This window comes from Gavialis gangeticus, unplaced genomic scaffold (genome assembly GCF_001723915.1).
Source record: "Gavialis gangeticus isolate Ggan-Ray unplaced genomic scaffold, GavGan_comp1, whole genome shotgun sequence".
Classification (NCBI taxonomy): Eukaryota; Metazoa; Chordata; order Crocodylia; family Gavialidae; genus Gavialis; species Gavialis gangeticus.
The window spans coordinates 157504317-157519493 of NW_017728992.1; the positions used below are offsets into that span (position 1 = coordinate 157504317).

At 42.9% G+C, this 15177-nt stretch overlaps 1 protein-coding gene across 2 annotated transcripts in view; it reads left to right on the forward strand.

The window, feature by feature from the left end:
* Window positions 1-1557: 1557 nt before the first annotated feature.
* SDC2 (syndecan 2) overlaps window positions 1558-15177 on the forward strand; it is a 134824-nt gene continuing 121204 nt past the window's right edge. The window contains exon 1 of one of the 2 annotated variants that reach the window (XM_019527968.1): window positions 1558-1892. In XM_019527968.1, coding sequence (XP_019383513.1) covers window positions 1833-1892 — 60 coding nt within the window. In that variant the 5' untranslated portion in view covers window positions 1558-1832. The remainder of the gene's footprint in view (window positions 1893-15177) is intronic. The other variant, XM_019527969.1, reaches the window with a different exon arrangement.

Genomic DNA, 15177 nt, shown 5'->3' on the forward strand with positions numbered 1-15177 from the left:
CTGGTAGCAGGACCCAGCAGCAAGGTCTGCCTAGCCCAGCCCCCTCTCAACCAGAAACCCCTGCCTAGCAGAGGCTTCTAGCCAGGGACCATGGGGCTGTTCCTGTTTCCCTGCACTGGAGAGGGAAATGCGGCCCTCAACAGCCTGCCAAAACTCGGTAAGCGGCCCTCCGCCTGAAATAATTGCCTGTCTCTGGTTTAGCTTATGCATGAAGTGAACATGCCAAAAATGGCTCCCCTTTCCTCTGTGAACTGGATTTGCAATGCAGCACAGTGACATTTCTCTGTCTTTTGATTCCAGGGGGCCCCCCTGGAGGCTCATGGGTGAGAAAGTAAGGTCAGAAGGATATGTGATGGGATGGGGTAAGGTATTATGTATGATGCTAACTTTTGTGTAGAGCAGCCTTCCCACAGGTGGGTCCTATGGGAAGCTACAAGGCCATGGGGCAGGATTTCTGCATAAACTGGGGTGCTCAGATTGGGGGCTGGGGGGTAGCCCATCTCCTGCCAAAACAACCCATGGCCCTAGAGGACTATACCACTCAATCCATTCATGGGGCAGGAGAAAAGGGGATCTAGGACATGGGGGAAGTACTTCAAAGAGAATCTCACATCTTTTCTCCCCACCACTGTGGGTCTTTATACATTCAGGACTTCTAAAGCCAGAAGGGACCATTCTGATGAACTGAACGGAGCTCCAGCATAACACAGGTCACAGAATGTAACTTTGCTGAATTGAAGCCACACAAGCCCCTTTGGAGAAGGGAGACTACACTTTGCCTTCCCAGTTTTCACTTCTGTACACCCGATGTCTGGCATCCTTTGGATACACTCAAAGGATGCATTCTTATCGCCGACTCCTGCTACGTGAGTTCCTGTTGTTGTTCTGCGCGTTGTTCATAACCCTCAGCTCCAGCATTCACATGAGGACACGAGAATTTCTGCTTCCTTTTGCTTTTAAAACAAGTCTTCAGTCCTGGACGCCATAGTGAAAAAGCCCCCGCTGCCAAGCTGACCTGCAAAGGCAGGGACGGAAGGCAAAGAAGAGGAGCTGAAACAATCGTGTTGAAAAAGGAGATCTTTTTGAAGTCCCAGGGCGGAACAGCTGGAGGCTGACACGCGTGGGCACAGGGAGAGGGGGGTGGGGGCACCAGGTAAGAGGCTTGGAGGAGATCAGCTCCAGACACGCTGGGAGAGGCGGAGGCTGAATCCGGTAGAGTGAGAGGGAGGGAGGCAAAGCCGGAGACTTCCCCAGTTCTGGTTTGTTTTTCTCTCCGGCTCCCAGTTCTCCGGTCCGGAGGCTTCCCCGGCCGCGTTGCCATGTGGGCGGTGGGGGTGGAAGGAAAAGTTGCCGGGCCGCGCGCGGGCAGCGGCTCCTTCACTGGCTGCGGGAGCTGCCAGTCTGCGCCGCGCCGCCGGCTCGAGCGGGAGCGCCGGGCTCAGGCGGGGCGGCCGCTGGCAACTCCCCTCGCCCGGACTCGGGCTCCCCGGCGGAGAGGACGCGAACATCAGCCGGGAGGGAGGGAGGGAGGGAAGGAGAGAGAAACACCCCCACCCCCATCCCCATCCTCCCCCCGAGCAGCCAACTCCGCCCTGGAGCTGGTGGGATTCCTGCAGCCAACAAGTGAGGAGCGGCGGCGCCAGAGGCGGCCGCGGGCGGGAGGGAGCCGAGCCGAGCTGAGGCCAGCGCCGCCCGGGAGCCCCCGCTGCTCGGCTGTGGGATCTGGTCGGGGCGAAGCCGCAGGGGAGCACTTGGAGCCGGCTTGTGTTTTTTGTTGTTGTTTTTTTTGCCTTGCCTGAAGCAGCCGCTGCCTCGCCCGCAGCCCGGGAATAATGCGGAGCGCGTGGATCCTGCTCCCCCTCGGCTTGGTGGCCTGCGTGTGCGGGGAGGCGGTGAGTCGGGGCCGGGGGGGTCCCGGGTGAAACCCCTGCCCCAGCCCGGCTCGGAGTCGCGCCGCTTCCCCGGCGGTCCTTTCCCACCTGTTGAGCCTCCGCAGCGAGGGGCGAGGCCGGGCGGAGGAGCGGGACGCTGGGGCGGGCGGCGGCCGCTCTTCCTGGGAACAAGCGCCCAGCCGGGGGGACGGGCCCGGGCCCGGGCACAGGCTGAGCCGCCGCCGCTTCTGGCGCCTCCTTGGATGCTCGGGCCGAGGTCCCCCCCGGCTCCCCTTGCGCACACGCGGCTGCCCGGGGCCCCGGGCCGGGCTGGTCCAGCGCCTCGCGGATGTGCGGGGCTCGGGAGGGGGTCCCAGCTACAGCCCTCGTGCCGTCGGGGGGGAGGGGTCCCTGAACGTGTCCCTGCCCCCTGCACTGTTTTCCACCGAGCCGTGGGCTTCCCAGCTGCGTGCCCGGAGGCGGGGGGCACCGGTCCGGTCTCTGAGCCGCCGCCGTGTTGCCGCCTCCGCCCGGCCCCGGGCCCCCAAAGCGCTGCTGGGCGGCGGGAGCTGCCCGACCACTTCGGGGCTTTCCCAAGTTGGAGCCGCATCCCTCTCCCTGCTCCTCCCGAGCCGAGCTGCAGCCTGCCTGGCTCTTGGCTTGTGTCGAGTCGGTGCAGTGTGGAGTCCGGAGGAGCCGTTCCCGCAGGGCGCTGCCGTGCTCCCTCGGCAGCTTTCTTCGGCCTCCCCCGGTGTAAGCCTTGCATCAGGGCTCCCGAGGAACAATCGGCAGCTAAGGAAAGAAAGTCTGTTCCGCCCTCATTCCTCCGGGCTTCGTGGCTCTTATCATTTTGTTTACTTGGCTGTTAACGTTGTATTTGAGAGGCTTTTGCTGAACTTTGGGGGAATTTGAAACTTGTACTACTTAGACACCGAAAAAATAATAATAATAAAGGGCTTCCTGGCCCCGACTGACTGTTTATCCTTGAGAAACATTCCAGGCAAGCTTGTATCTGAAATCACAGGCAGGGGAAAGGAGAGGTCTTCTATGAGAAACATGCAAGTGGAGCCTCCTCCAAACATGGAAAGGCTTAAGGATGACTCCTGCTCTGATAACCCAGTACAGATGTTTTTGTCTGAGATGCTCCCTACAAAGCTGCTGTTGGAGCTTGCTCAAACCACAAGCATATTTATTGCCCCTGCTTAATAAAATTTAACTTGGGGTAACTCTTGTTCCGGCAAGAGTTACTTAACCTTTCCGTCCCACTTTTTCTCTCCCTACAGTAGTGTTTTAGGCTTTTACAATTAATCATTGAATAGAGCTTTATGATTGCCTGAGGGAGGGAAGGAAGTATGGAAATACACTGTTGCCCTGATGGTATTTTAAAGTTTTAATAAAGTGCATTATTTTTATATGAAATGTAAGTTATCATGAAAATGAAATCCAATTAAAATGAGATGTTCTTCTAATAACCTAAATGATGTCACTAAATCAATAGCTTTTTGAAAGTACTCACCTAAAGAATTTCCTTTGGGATTAGGCAACTTTTAATAAAAGCCTTTTATGGAAGCAGCTTTTTTTAAAGGTGACACATGTTAATTTTTTCTTAACATCATTTTTAAAACAGTAGCTACTGGTATTAGTTTGTAGTATGGAGACTACTTATGTATGGAACTGAATTCAGGTTGTTATAACAAAAGTCTTTAGTTAATGAGGTACAGTATATTTTAACTTCATTTTTACAGCTCTAATTGCTTCTGGAGGTGCCTTTATTGTGAAGTGCTTGGATGGAGTGGCAACCATTAAGGTGCCACAGCAATTAGTATAGTATTGTTTTCTGTCTAGGACTCATGTGTTCTTGAACTGTAAGCCATGAGGCCAGTTTGTTAGTATGTACTGGTGCTGGAAGTGCAGACTGAGGTGTCTGAAAAGCACACGCCTGTGTTTTAGCACAGCACAGGAAACTTGTGAAGAGATTGTACAAGCAAAGGGAGAAAATGGTTGTAGTGTCTGGCTGGAACTATGTACTGTCCTTGCTAACTGTCTTTAGAAAAACATTGGAGAATACTGTAAAAATGTAATTTCTACAGAATATAATCCTTAAAGTAAGGGAACCTAAGACATAAGAGGACTTTTTATGAATGTTTCAAAGTTTGCCAGCTCCCAGGGGGGCTGTGAAGTAGCTTTATGTCTAATTTCTTTTTCCCCTGTCTAGTTCTGGTGGTAGCTCTTTCTTTTAAGTTAGATGAGGCGATATAAAAGAATCTTTCCATCCTTTCATTTCCTTTTTCTGGAGGTAAATTGAACATTTTTGTTTTGTTTTTTGTTTTTTTTAAGCAAGAACAAATGAATTTATTCTGTTTCCTTAATGTGACAAGTTAACCATTTTAAGGCTCAGCTGACTTATTGTAGTGCAGAAATAAGCAATGAGAGCCATGTAAATTTAAGATGCAAAGTATGCGAGCTGGTTTAGCAATGCATACTCAAAGCTTGGCTGTTGGATTGACAGAAATATTTGGCATATTCTTTTTGAAGTGGTCCCTAACCCACGACTCATGGGCAGTATGTTGCCTGTGAGACCATGTGAAGTTGCTTGCAGCCATAGGAAATTTAGAAGTTTTAAATGGAAATTCACAGAGACCAAAGTACAATGTTGCACATAGCATGTTCCTTCATTGCTGTTGCTCATAGACCAGGGAAGATCGGGGACTTCTACTTTAGAAACTTTCTTCCATGTCCTGAAAAAAACAACTTCCTGTTGGAGCTGGAACAAAACTTTTCTTCCATGTCATGCTGTTACCAAACCATGTGTAATAGGGAAACCCTCTACTCTTCAGAAGGATAGGTGAGTTCCAGCTAAGGTTCAGTAGTGGCTCTGACGTTAACAATGTAATACATGCAGGGGAATAGATTGCAGTATGAACTAGCAGGGGTGCTTTGCATCCTCAATGGGAGTGTGTGGGGGGTGGGTGTGATTTGGTGTGCATGTTTAAACTGTAATTGTTTCCATCATTATGTTGGAAAGGGGCTCTATTGTGCATAAAGGGGCTTTATCATGCATGGCTGATGTTGGTATATTAGCAAGAAAACTGGCAGACACATGAAAAAGCAAAGTAGGTAAAGTAAGTCAGATTTCAATTTTATAAGTTTTAGAAGCATTAAGAATCTATTTTTGTTCTTGTTCATATCCATGGTAAAGCTGTCATTGGCTTAAAAGGCAGCAAGATTTGGCTGCAGATGGTTTAAGCTGAATTTTTCCATCCTGATTTCTTGTCTTATCAGTATTTGAGCCTTAACTAGGGAGATGCTGAAGTTCTTTGACACTTCTTCCACTTAGAAACCAGTGAAAATGATGTACATAGCTTCATGGGATTGGGTCCTTTTGGTTGTAAACTCAAGTAAAGTGCTTTTCATGTATTGATGTTGTGTTGGTTAACTTACTTCATACCCTTGGTCTTCATAAAACCCTTAGAAAGCTGATTTAGTCGTACTGTCCCCTTCTTCACCCTTTCCCTAGGAGTATCTTCAGAATCTATAAACTACGCTTTATGCCAAAATATACCCCATAGTTCACATTATTTGTCTTCTGTTTTTGGACTGAAAACAAGATAGAAAACATCACCATGCAGTGGGTAAATCCACATTCGTTTAGTAGCAAATCTCTGCAGTGTTTTTGCATTTCCAGTAGTCTGAGTACTCTCTTGTAGATGCTCAGCACAGACCTAACCACTGTATGTTTCCGCCACTGTGGGACACTGTTGGAGCTGTCTTCGTTCAGTGTTATTTTCAGAAATATTTAAGACCTCAGAAGCTTGAAACTAAAATCTTATCCTGGGTTGATTTGTTGTGTGAGGATGTTCTTGGGTTTTTCAGGTTATTGATATTGAGTTGGGAGACAGAACTCTATTTAAGATGGCAAGAATTCTTTGGGTTATGGGCTTTTTAATATACACAGACTGTAAAGACCTCACTTAACTCCCAGGCAGAAGGTGGTGGGGCTTCTTTCCTGAGTTTGTCTGTTTTTTCAGCATCTGGTGTGTACTAATTTCATGTGGCACATCTGTCCCTCCTTGCTTTACCTAAACTTCTGACTAAGTCTATGCCACTCGTGCATCCAAGCATAGCTAAAAGAATCTTGTTAAACACCTGGAACAGCACAACCTGTTTTCAGTCTGTGTCCCTCAACACGCTCAATATTAAACAAAACTGTACACCAACATTTTTTGTGTTTCCATGCACCTGGAAACATTTTTTCTTGCCAGAGGCTGGACTAAACTTCCAGTGTTTATAAACTAGAAAGAATATTAAGAATTGACACCCTACTTCAACAAGATGACTAAAACATTGGCACTGTAAATGCAAAACATTAAATCAACCTCAGTATCTTTCTCTCGTCTGGATGTTATCAGCAGCTCGTTTCCATGATCATTTCATGCTGTCTGGGTTTCCTAGTTCAGCATATCTTTTTAAACTTAAAATACTGAAATCCATTTGCTGCTTGACTGTTTGTTGGTCATTAGTCAGCATCTTTAACATCATAGCTGTGTCGTCTGCACTGGGTTGGAGTTAATACTTGGAAATCCTTAGGAACAGGGAAGTTCTTTCAATTTCTTTGTAAATTGTAGTTGTTAACTATTTGAAAGTAAATGAGAGCCTAATATTCAGGGATAGATCTAGCCAAACTTCTTGGAGCTTCCGGGTCTGATCCCATAGTTCTCAGGGAAGTTAAAATGAGGCCAAGGAAACTGTTGTGCATGGTGGCTAATACTAGTGAGGTAGAATGGGTCAGTTGCCTTGGAGGGTGTAATGAAGACAGTGGAGTTTAACTTCTGTTTTCTTCCTAGAAATGGGGAGCCAAGAGCAAGTCTGTGCTGGGGCTAGATTAGACTCAGTACACCAATCTAGGCCTCTCCTGAAAAATCTTGCAGCCCCAGTATTAGGTGTAAATTCAAGGTATGATTTGAATACAGAAGCTGGCGTCTGTGTATCCTATTCATACGTGTGCATGCATGGGTTTTTATAGTCCTTTGAATAATAGCTATCATTTTGCCTATTGACTAATCTAGTTTAAAAGAAAAGAGGGGGTGGGGGTACCCTTACCAGTCATGACCATTGATAAATACTCTCAGGGGAGAATTCATTTCTTTATACTGGTTGGCAGTGATTCCTTCCTGGTTAACTAAGGGAGATATGGACACCAGTGGACTTTTAAAGGGATTAGTGACCCAAGCCCTTCGCAGGAATATGAGGATGGCTATCCAAAGTGCTGTGTATAATTTGTAAAGTAGGAAATTTTGGTCATTTAAACAAGTTAGAGACCTCAGGAAGGGGCTGATAGTTTGAACAGATTTAAGCATGCCCTCTTTCCATCATGAGTTGTCTTTAAGACCTCCACAGTGGCATATGCATGGCATTTATTAATTAGGTTATCCTGCCAAATTGACTTTTGCCATTCTCAAGTTTAAACATTTTCCTATGTCAAAGAATTATATGCTTTGTTGAGGCTCAGAGTCCAAACAAAGAGTGCTTGTCTAGTTGCAGAAAAGCACTTTTTTCTCATATTATTAGATTTGACTGACTCTGTTAACAGAGAAATACTGTCGTATGTTTGAAAACAGAAGGCTTTACTCTAAGACCCATGTAAGAAACTACTTGTATCAAAGTCATAAGGATATCTTAAATTGTGCCTGTTGTCTTAATTGTAGCAAGTAACGAGTGAACAATTTGGTCTAGGTTCAAGTCGCATTACTAGAGTTGTATGAGGTGGTATCCTGTTGTAGCAAGTACCAGAGAGATACTTTAGGCTGTTCTGTGAATAGATCTTGTTTAGCTGTTTTTAGTTCATGCTTACAAAACAAGAAGTAAACTGTTATCTGTAATTTTTGCAAAAACGGGTAATTTATTCATAGATTACATTGCACAGCTGACTGATCTGAGAACACCCTTTCTCTTGTTCATATTGAAATGTGATTTGCAGTCTTCTGAGTTGAGAGACTGCATTAACGTTTGCCCTGTAACAATAACAATTCTTTGTGAGTATTTCCCCCCCCAGTAGTACAGTCCTGAGGGATTATACCAAAAGAATGCTAGATGTTGCAGGCAGCAATGTGAAATCTGTATATTCTGCAGCAAGTCTGAAGAAAAATGATTGCACGGGGAGGAAAAAAAATAATGTAAAGAAACCATTTACAAATGGGCATATTTGTACTGAGTGAATTTATTTTTGTCTAGATCTGAAGCAGTGGGCTCATTTAGAGTGAAATAATGACTAATAGTGCAGTGATGAATCTGTGGAGCTTGTCCTTGTCAGTAAATAGACTATTACAGTGTCACAAAAGCAATGCTTAAGTAAAGCATGAGTTGGATGTTCCATTCCCAATCCCTATTTTTAGTTTATATAACAACTTTCTCAAATCTCTCTTCCTTTCTCTTGCAAGCTAATTCCAAAGGTGGTGTTTCACCGCAAAGGTGACTTTATTTTGAAAAGTTTAGATAATCTCTGTATCTACCCAAAAGTTCACAAAGCATGGACTTGTTTTCAGGCTCACGCTCCAAATGTAGAGAAAAATAGATTTTAAGTGACAGTCTCAAGTTAAAACAGTCTGTGGCAGAGCCACAAATCAAACCAAAATATCCAGAGTTACATTGTGGTTTTCTAAATATACATAACTCTGTTTTCGTGCATAAATATTTTATGATATGCCTATCCCCAGCATTTGATTAATTTAATAGCTTCACATGATTCTCTTTTCCAAAGTTGTTTGCACATGGATGAAGACTGCTGCAATTCTTTAGATTTGTGTGTCCAGTAGCTGTGCTTAACTTTTTGCTTGTGCAGTAGTTCAAAAATATTAATCTAATGGTCTAATCATGTTACTGAAAACAAAATTGCCAATGCATAAATTATAAATGTTCTGGTACCTCTTAGAGAGCAGCAGGATTCTTGGGTAGCATTCTTGGATGGAGAAAACTTTTAGTTAGTATTCTTCCCAAGCTTGAACCTTCATAATGGATCTCTCATCTCTTACCACTTTCTTGAGGTCATTTTCACTCGGTCTTCCTCCTCCTATCTGGGCTTACCTCCCTCTTTCTTTCTTCTGAGCTATGTTGACAGGGTAGGTGTTTAGACTCCATAGTGATGAATGATATTCATAGGTGAACTTATAGATAAATGAACACCTTAGTGGTTTGGTTATTAGTTCTTGTTCAAATGTGCCTGATCACTGATTTTTTTTCGTTTTCTTTTTTTTAAAAAAAACCCAGCTGGACCAAATTGATATTTGCAGACCACAGATGGAAATGCATATTAATGGAAAGTTAGTTTTATGTACTGGATGTTGCTTACAGGCCTTGGATAGGACTGTTCAAAATGTTGTGCCTCTTTTTGCTTAGGTAAACAGTCCTGCTGCTTTTGAATGCAGAGTTCCTTAGTTTCAGATGTTGCTTAAACTGATTCCCAAAAAATTCCCTTCAAAACCTTTTTCTTTGCATATTGTGGATCCCTCATTGAAATATGCAGTTATAGATATGTCAGATCTATGATATTTTTGCTGTTTAAAACACACAAGGAAACAAAAAAGCCTGTAGGGAAAATCTAGGTTAAAAACTTGTTCATTGTAGTGTAAATGTAGCATAAGTGGGAATTCTGAAATTCATGCTTCATAAATTCTAAAAATTTATGTTAACTCTGGTGTGTGCGCCCACATCTGTGTCAGTGGGACAAAATGACATTGCTAAGGAACACTTGTGAATTTCCTGGGGATTATGGACCAGAGCACCTGATCATCAAATACATGTACGGTTAATTTGCAAAAACCATCTGCTGTGTAATTAAATCTTTGGCATTTAGGAGTTACCTTACATAGGTTACTTTTTATCAGTGAGAGGTCTTACCAGTGTAAAGTTGTGTCCAGCAAGGAGATGCATCCTAGTCATAGGTGCTTATCTGTGTAAAATTAGTTGTGGTGAAAAAGTTATTTGTATAAGGCTAATTGTAAGAAGGTGGATGGATCTCAAGAACTGCTGAAGCAGTAGATAATGTTAGAGGATTATTGTTGGAGGCTTATTATTCATGTAAGCATCCATGTTGCATGGTGCTTTTAAAGTAAAGTCTCTTCCCTAAAGCAAAATAGTGCAGAATGTTTGGAAGAAAGCTGCTGCTGCTGATCTATAAACCTTTCATAGTCGTCTATGGTATTTAAAATGCCATATGCAGGTTCTCATCTCTTGTCTTCAGTGGGGTTGTTTATAATTTCCCTTGCAAGTTCTCTTTGATAATTTCTCAGTGATAAGGCTAAGCCTTTTGACTATAACATCCAGAGTTGTTTGAAATGAAACGCATTTGAGATTAAGTATCTGTAGAGACTGTATCCCAGGGAGCTGTTTAGATTTCTAAACACTGAATTAGCTATATTTACTGCACTCCAACATAGAATTCTTAGTTGCAAGTTTTTTGTTTTGTTTTAAAGAAGTACAGTATGTCTCCAAAGTGTCACTGAGATCCATCACTGAACACTGGAAAGACTATTGTTCAAATAGATGTGGGATAAAACTATTTTATCAACTGTCTTAGCTCTGGTCTGCCTTGAAATAGGAAGGGGGAAGAGGGGAGAAGCATATTGACATGTCTAACCTTGCAAATCAAGGGAAGTGATCGTCCTCCCTCTCTGTTCAGCACTGGTGAGGCCTTGTCTGGAATTGTGTGTCTGGTTTTGGGCCCTGCATTTCAAGGCTGTGGACAGATTGGAAAGAGTCCAGAACAGGGCAACAAAAGTAAGTAGGGGCCTGAGAGGCAAGTCTTGTGAGGAAAAACTTAAAGAGCTAGGGTTATTTAGCCTGGAGAAGAGAAGATTGAGGGGGTATGTGATAACAGTCTTCAAATACCTAAAGAGTGGTTATAGAGAGGATGGAGATGGGCCATAGGGTACAGGACTAGGAGCAATGGCCTCCAGCTGCACCAGGGGAAATTGAGGTTGGATTTATAGAGGAACTTTTTGGCTGCGAGTGGTCAGGCATTGGAACAGGCTACCTAGAGAAGCTGTGGAATTCCCATGCTTGGAAACTTTCAAAAACCGGTTAGACAGACCCTTGGCTAGGGTGGTTTTAGTTGGGGATGGTCCTGCCTTGAGAAGGGGGCTGAACTGAATGACCTTGTGATGTCTCTTCCAGCCCTACTTTCCTATGATCTTAACAGAAGCAGATGTAATTTGAGCAACTTTTTTGGTTCATCTCTAAAGTTTTGATTTGAGTTAAGTCCTGTTTTACCTATACAGTGATTTTTTTTTTTTTTTTTTTTTTTAAATACTATCCCAGTTCCCAAAGTTTGTTGGCTTTGCCCGCCTGTCCCCCCCACAGTCCAACATTGCTTTTTGTCCTCCTGAGTGTTAGTGAAGAGAGATGCTCAGTTCCACAGTGGTGTGCATGGTGTAATTAAAAATGTTTCTGAAGGTCTGAACATGTACATTTGGAGCTGTTTCAAAAGGAGAAAGAAGACTTGCTTTCTAACCAGGCAGCAGCTGTTATGGTTTAACAGTTAAGTGTAAGCGGGGAGCAATACAAATGTAGCAGAACTGCTCCACATGTAACTCAGGATGAAGCTGCAGTAAAGCAGTCTATGGAACACAACATGATCAAGGTTAGAGGGTAGTTTCTTAAGTCAATGCCTGTGGCTGCTCTAGTTGACAGGGCTTAATATTAACTGTGTTGGTTTTGAATGTGGTTGATTTCACTGGACCTGAGCGTGCACATCCTGGGCTTGGTCTCCAATGTACTCTAGAATATTTGAGATCTGCCTGGGACTTCTTTCTGCAGGACCTGGGGATGAAGGAGTTCAAGAATGTTTGGTATCACTTGAAAACTCAGCATTGTCACCATATCACACCATTCTTGCTATTTAGTCTGCTGTTGTAGTAAGGTGCTAAAATTATTGTAGAGTCTTGGGTCTGTACAAGTAGTAAATGATTGGTAGTTTGTGACAATCAAGCATACATGTTCCAAGGACAGTACCATTTTCCAAAGCATAAGAGTTCTGGTTACATGGTCTGTATAACTTGGATCTTATAAATAACTTCCTCATGGGCAGACTCCTAAACCTACACCAAACTCTTCTGGAATCAGTGAAGCTTTCTTTCCTTGTGAAGGTCCTTGAAGGATTAGGGCTTAAATGATTTGAAAGTAATCGCACTATTTATATTATTGTTGTGCTGAACAATATACGTCTTCTGCATTTTTTTATGAGTGATGTGGCTTAGTTGACGTACATTGCTAAGGAAGGAATGATAATCATTTACTGTAATTCAGACTCAGAAAATCTTGTGTTCTGGGTTCTTGGGTACTGCTAAAACTTCTCTGCTTGTAGCCCTCTTGTTTAGCTTGGAGATTCTGGCTTCTAACAATGCCACTTCCCTCTATACTTACTTTATTAGAGGCAGAGGTATTTTAGGGTTGAAGACGTTTGCAATGTCTGTGGACATCTCATACTGGCATTATTGCTGATAAGGCACTTTCACAATAAAACAAAGAAATATGTGGCTGTGTACATTGTTTGTTTGGAGTGTGTTTCTACAGCAGGGACGGGCAATTATTTTGGGCAGAGGGCTGCTTACTGAGTTTTGGCAAGCCATCGAGGGCTGCATGACAGGCAGCCCAGGGCAGATAAATATTAATTTTCTAAACTTTTTAGGGGCCCCGTGTGCCAGATAGAATGGCCTGGGAGGCCACATCCGGCCCCCAGGCCACATCTTGCCCACCCCTGATCTACAGCTTGAAGATAAGAGTAAGACTAAGCATGAATTTTATTTGCCAAGAAGCAAGTTAGCTAGCTCAATTGGAAACTACTTTTTAAAACCCACATGTGCAGAGTTGATTTAACACCTCAACAAATTGTTAATTCCCTCTTTTTGGAAGAGAAACAAAAGAGCTCTTCTGCATCCCAAAGCGTCCAAGAAATCTCCTCTCACCTTTTTGTTAAAATTCAAGTGAACTCAACTGTGACTTTTTATACCTTAATAAAACTGACTTTTTGATCATTCTAGTGGCTTCCTAATGGTCGTTTTATTCTATGAAGCTCATATAATGTGCATTTTACACCCGAGTTGCTCTTACTTTCACCAGGGCAGGCAATTGACAAAAGCCTCACATACTTTTTTTAGGGTGACATGCACATCTCTTATTTGGTATTGAGGACTAGAGGGAGAAGTTAGGGCCCAACTGTTATTGCACTGTTTATGTGCATGTACAGCTCAGTAACATGGCTTGTGTATGTGTATGAGAGCAGGGAAAATATAATTAATGCTTGTCTGGAAGAGGGTGATCGAAGACTGTCAGGCCATGTGCACACCTGTTTGTGATTTTTTTCATAAAGGTTGAAGCTGAATTGGGGATATAAAACAGTATAACTGTGTGCTTTAGGTACCTGCCGATACTTCTGCATGCCTTAGTGCTCTCCAAATTGAGTTACTGCAGCATGGAATAGCTGTGAAGACTTAAGAACACAGTTTTCCCAGAATGAAGTAGTGCTTTCAGATACAAGACTGTTCAAATTGTGCACAAAATGAGACAGAGAATCCTACATGAGCAATGGTAAATGATCCTATAATTCAGGGCTTTTGCATGTGGCCAGAGAGGGCAGAGATAAGCTTACAATAGGCATCTTTCATTTTGAGGATTCTCAACTTTGAACTGTTCATAACCTTAATGCTGTTGTGATATATTTCTTGAAATATATGTAACGGCACATTTTTAATTATCTGAAGCATAGGTGAAAGAACCAATTTTTTAAGTTCTCTGTGAAAGATTTTGCTAAGTTTCAATAGAGCGCTTTTGCTTGAACTATAGTATCTTCTCATCAGAAATTAGTGACTAAATTATTCTAAGTGCTCTTGACCCTGTTGTATTTGAGGGGACCAGAAAAAAAGCCATTTAATTGCTCACAGGTGGAAAAGCAGGCAGCAGTATATAGTCCTATTGATAATTAGTAGTAGTAGTATAAAAGTTCACCTCTTAAGCTGTTAGTTCTAATCCACTAAAAAGTATTTGATCTGAAGTCTGGCACAGCCTTCGAATGGAGCCATTCAAAGGAGTCCTGACCTAGTTTTGTTAACCATGCAAGCCTGCCTTGTCCCGCTAATTTGTTCTAAAGGTTTTGATGGTAAATTCTTCTTGTTTTACACATTCACATCTCACTGCAAAGCATTTGAACAGAAGCAGCCATTACAAGGCAAGTGTTAAATATAGCATGCGACTTAACAGGAATGACCTTCAATTAAGTAAAGGCAGTCTCTTATTTTGTACTGCAGTTGTCAATTAGCCTTTATTATGAAGGACTTGTTTGCTTTTGTGAATGGATGCTGAACCTGAAGTGTGGTGTTCACCTCATGCATGAAAGATTTTATTTTTTAATGTTATGTTGATCCTTATTTTAGTGAGCTATGGAAATTAGCTTAAAAGAGTGGTTTGTTCTGGTTCCATTTAACTTAAGTACCAAATTCTACAACTTTTTTTGTATTCACTTTTTTTCTGCGAAAGCACAAAAACTATAATTTCCCCCCCTTGAAATGCTTGCAAATAATTTGAAACAGATGCGATTATGTTGTTAAATATTGCTCATCTAGGCTTTCCCTAGTAACTTTCGTCCCATTTTCCGACAGTGGTAAGGTTGGATCTGTTCCAATGTTGAGATGATTCAGGTGTTCTTAGCCATTGTTTTTGTCCCAAGATTTAACAACCTCCTCCCCCTGCCCCCAATACAACAAGGCAAGACTCTTCAGCCCAGTCTATGCTAGCAGTTTCTGTGCAACTGGAGTGCTGCTGAAAAAAGAAAAAAACTAGGGCAACATTTTATAGGATATACCTTGCACGTGTGATGTTTAGCCTTTACTTTGGGAGTTGCTGACAGTTCTGTAGTAAATGTATGGCTCCTAGTTTTCAAATCTTAGCTCTGCTGTTCCTTGCCTCTATTTATCTGTGGTTGGTGGTGGCACAATCTGTGCAATCTTGTGTTTTATTATAAGCACTAGATCCAAGAGCAGGAAAAAAGCAAACAAAGAATTGGGCCTGCTTCATTGTCTCCTTCACTGTCAGGACAGGGTTTTCTTGTTGCATTCATTCAGGTTATTTGTAATGGGAGAGCAGGGGGGGCTCTGCACAGAAAGAACAAAAAATGCTTGATGTGTTCTTCCTTGACACAACCTAATTGAGAAATTTCAACTAATAGAAATATACAACCCCTTACCAAATATTAGAATACAGAGGTTAATAATATTTTCAGGTGGAATACTTTGTTCAGTTAACTAGTGTAAAATTGCAG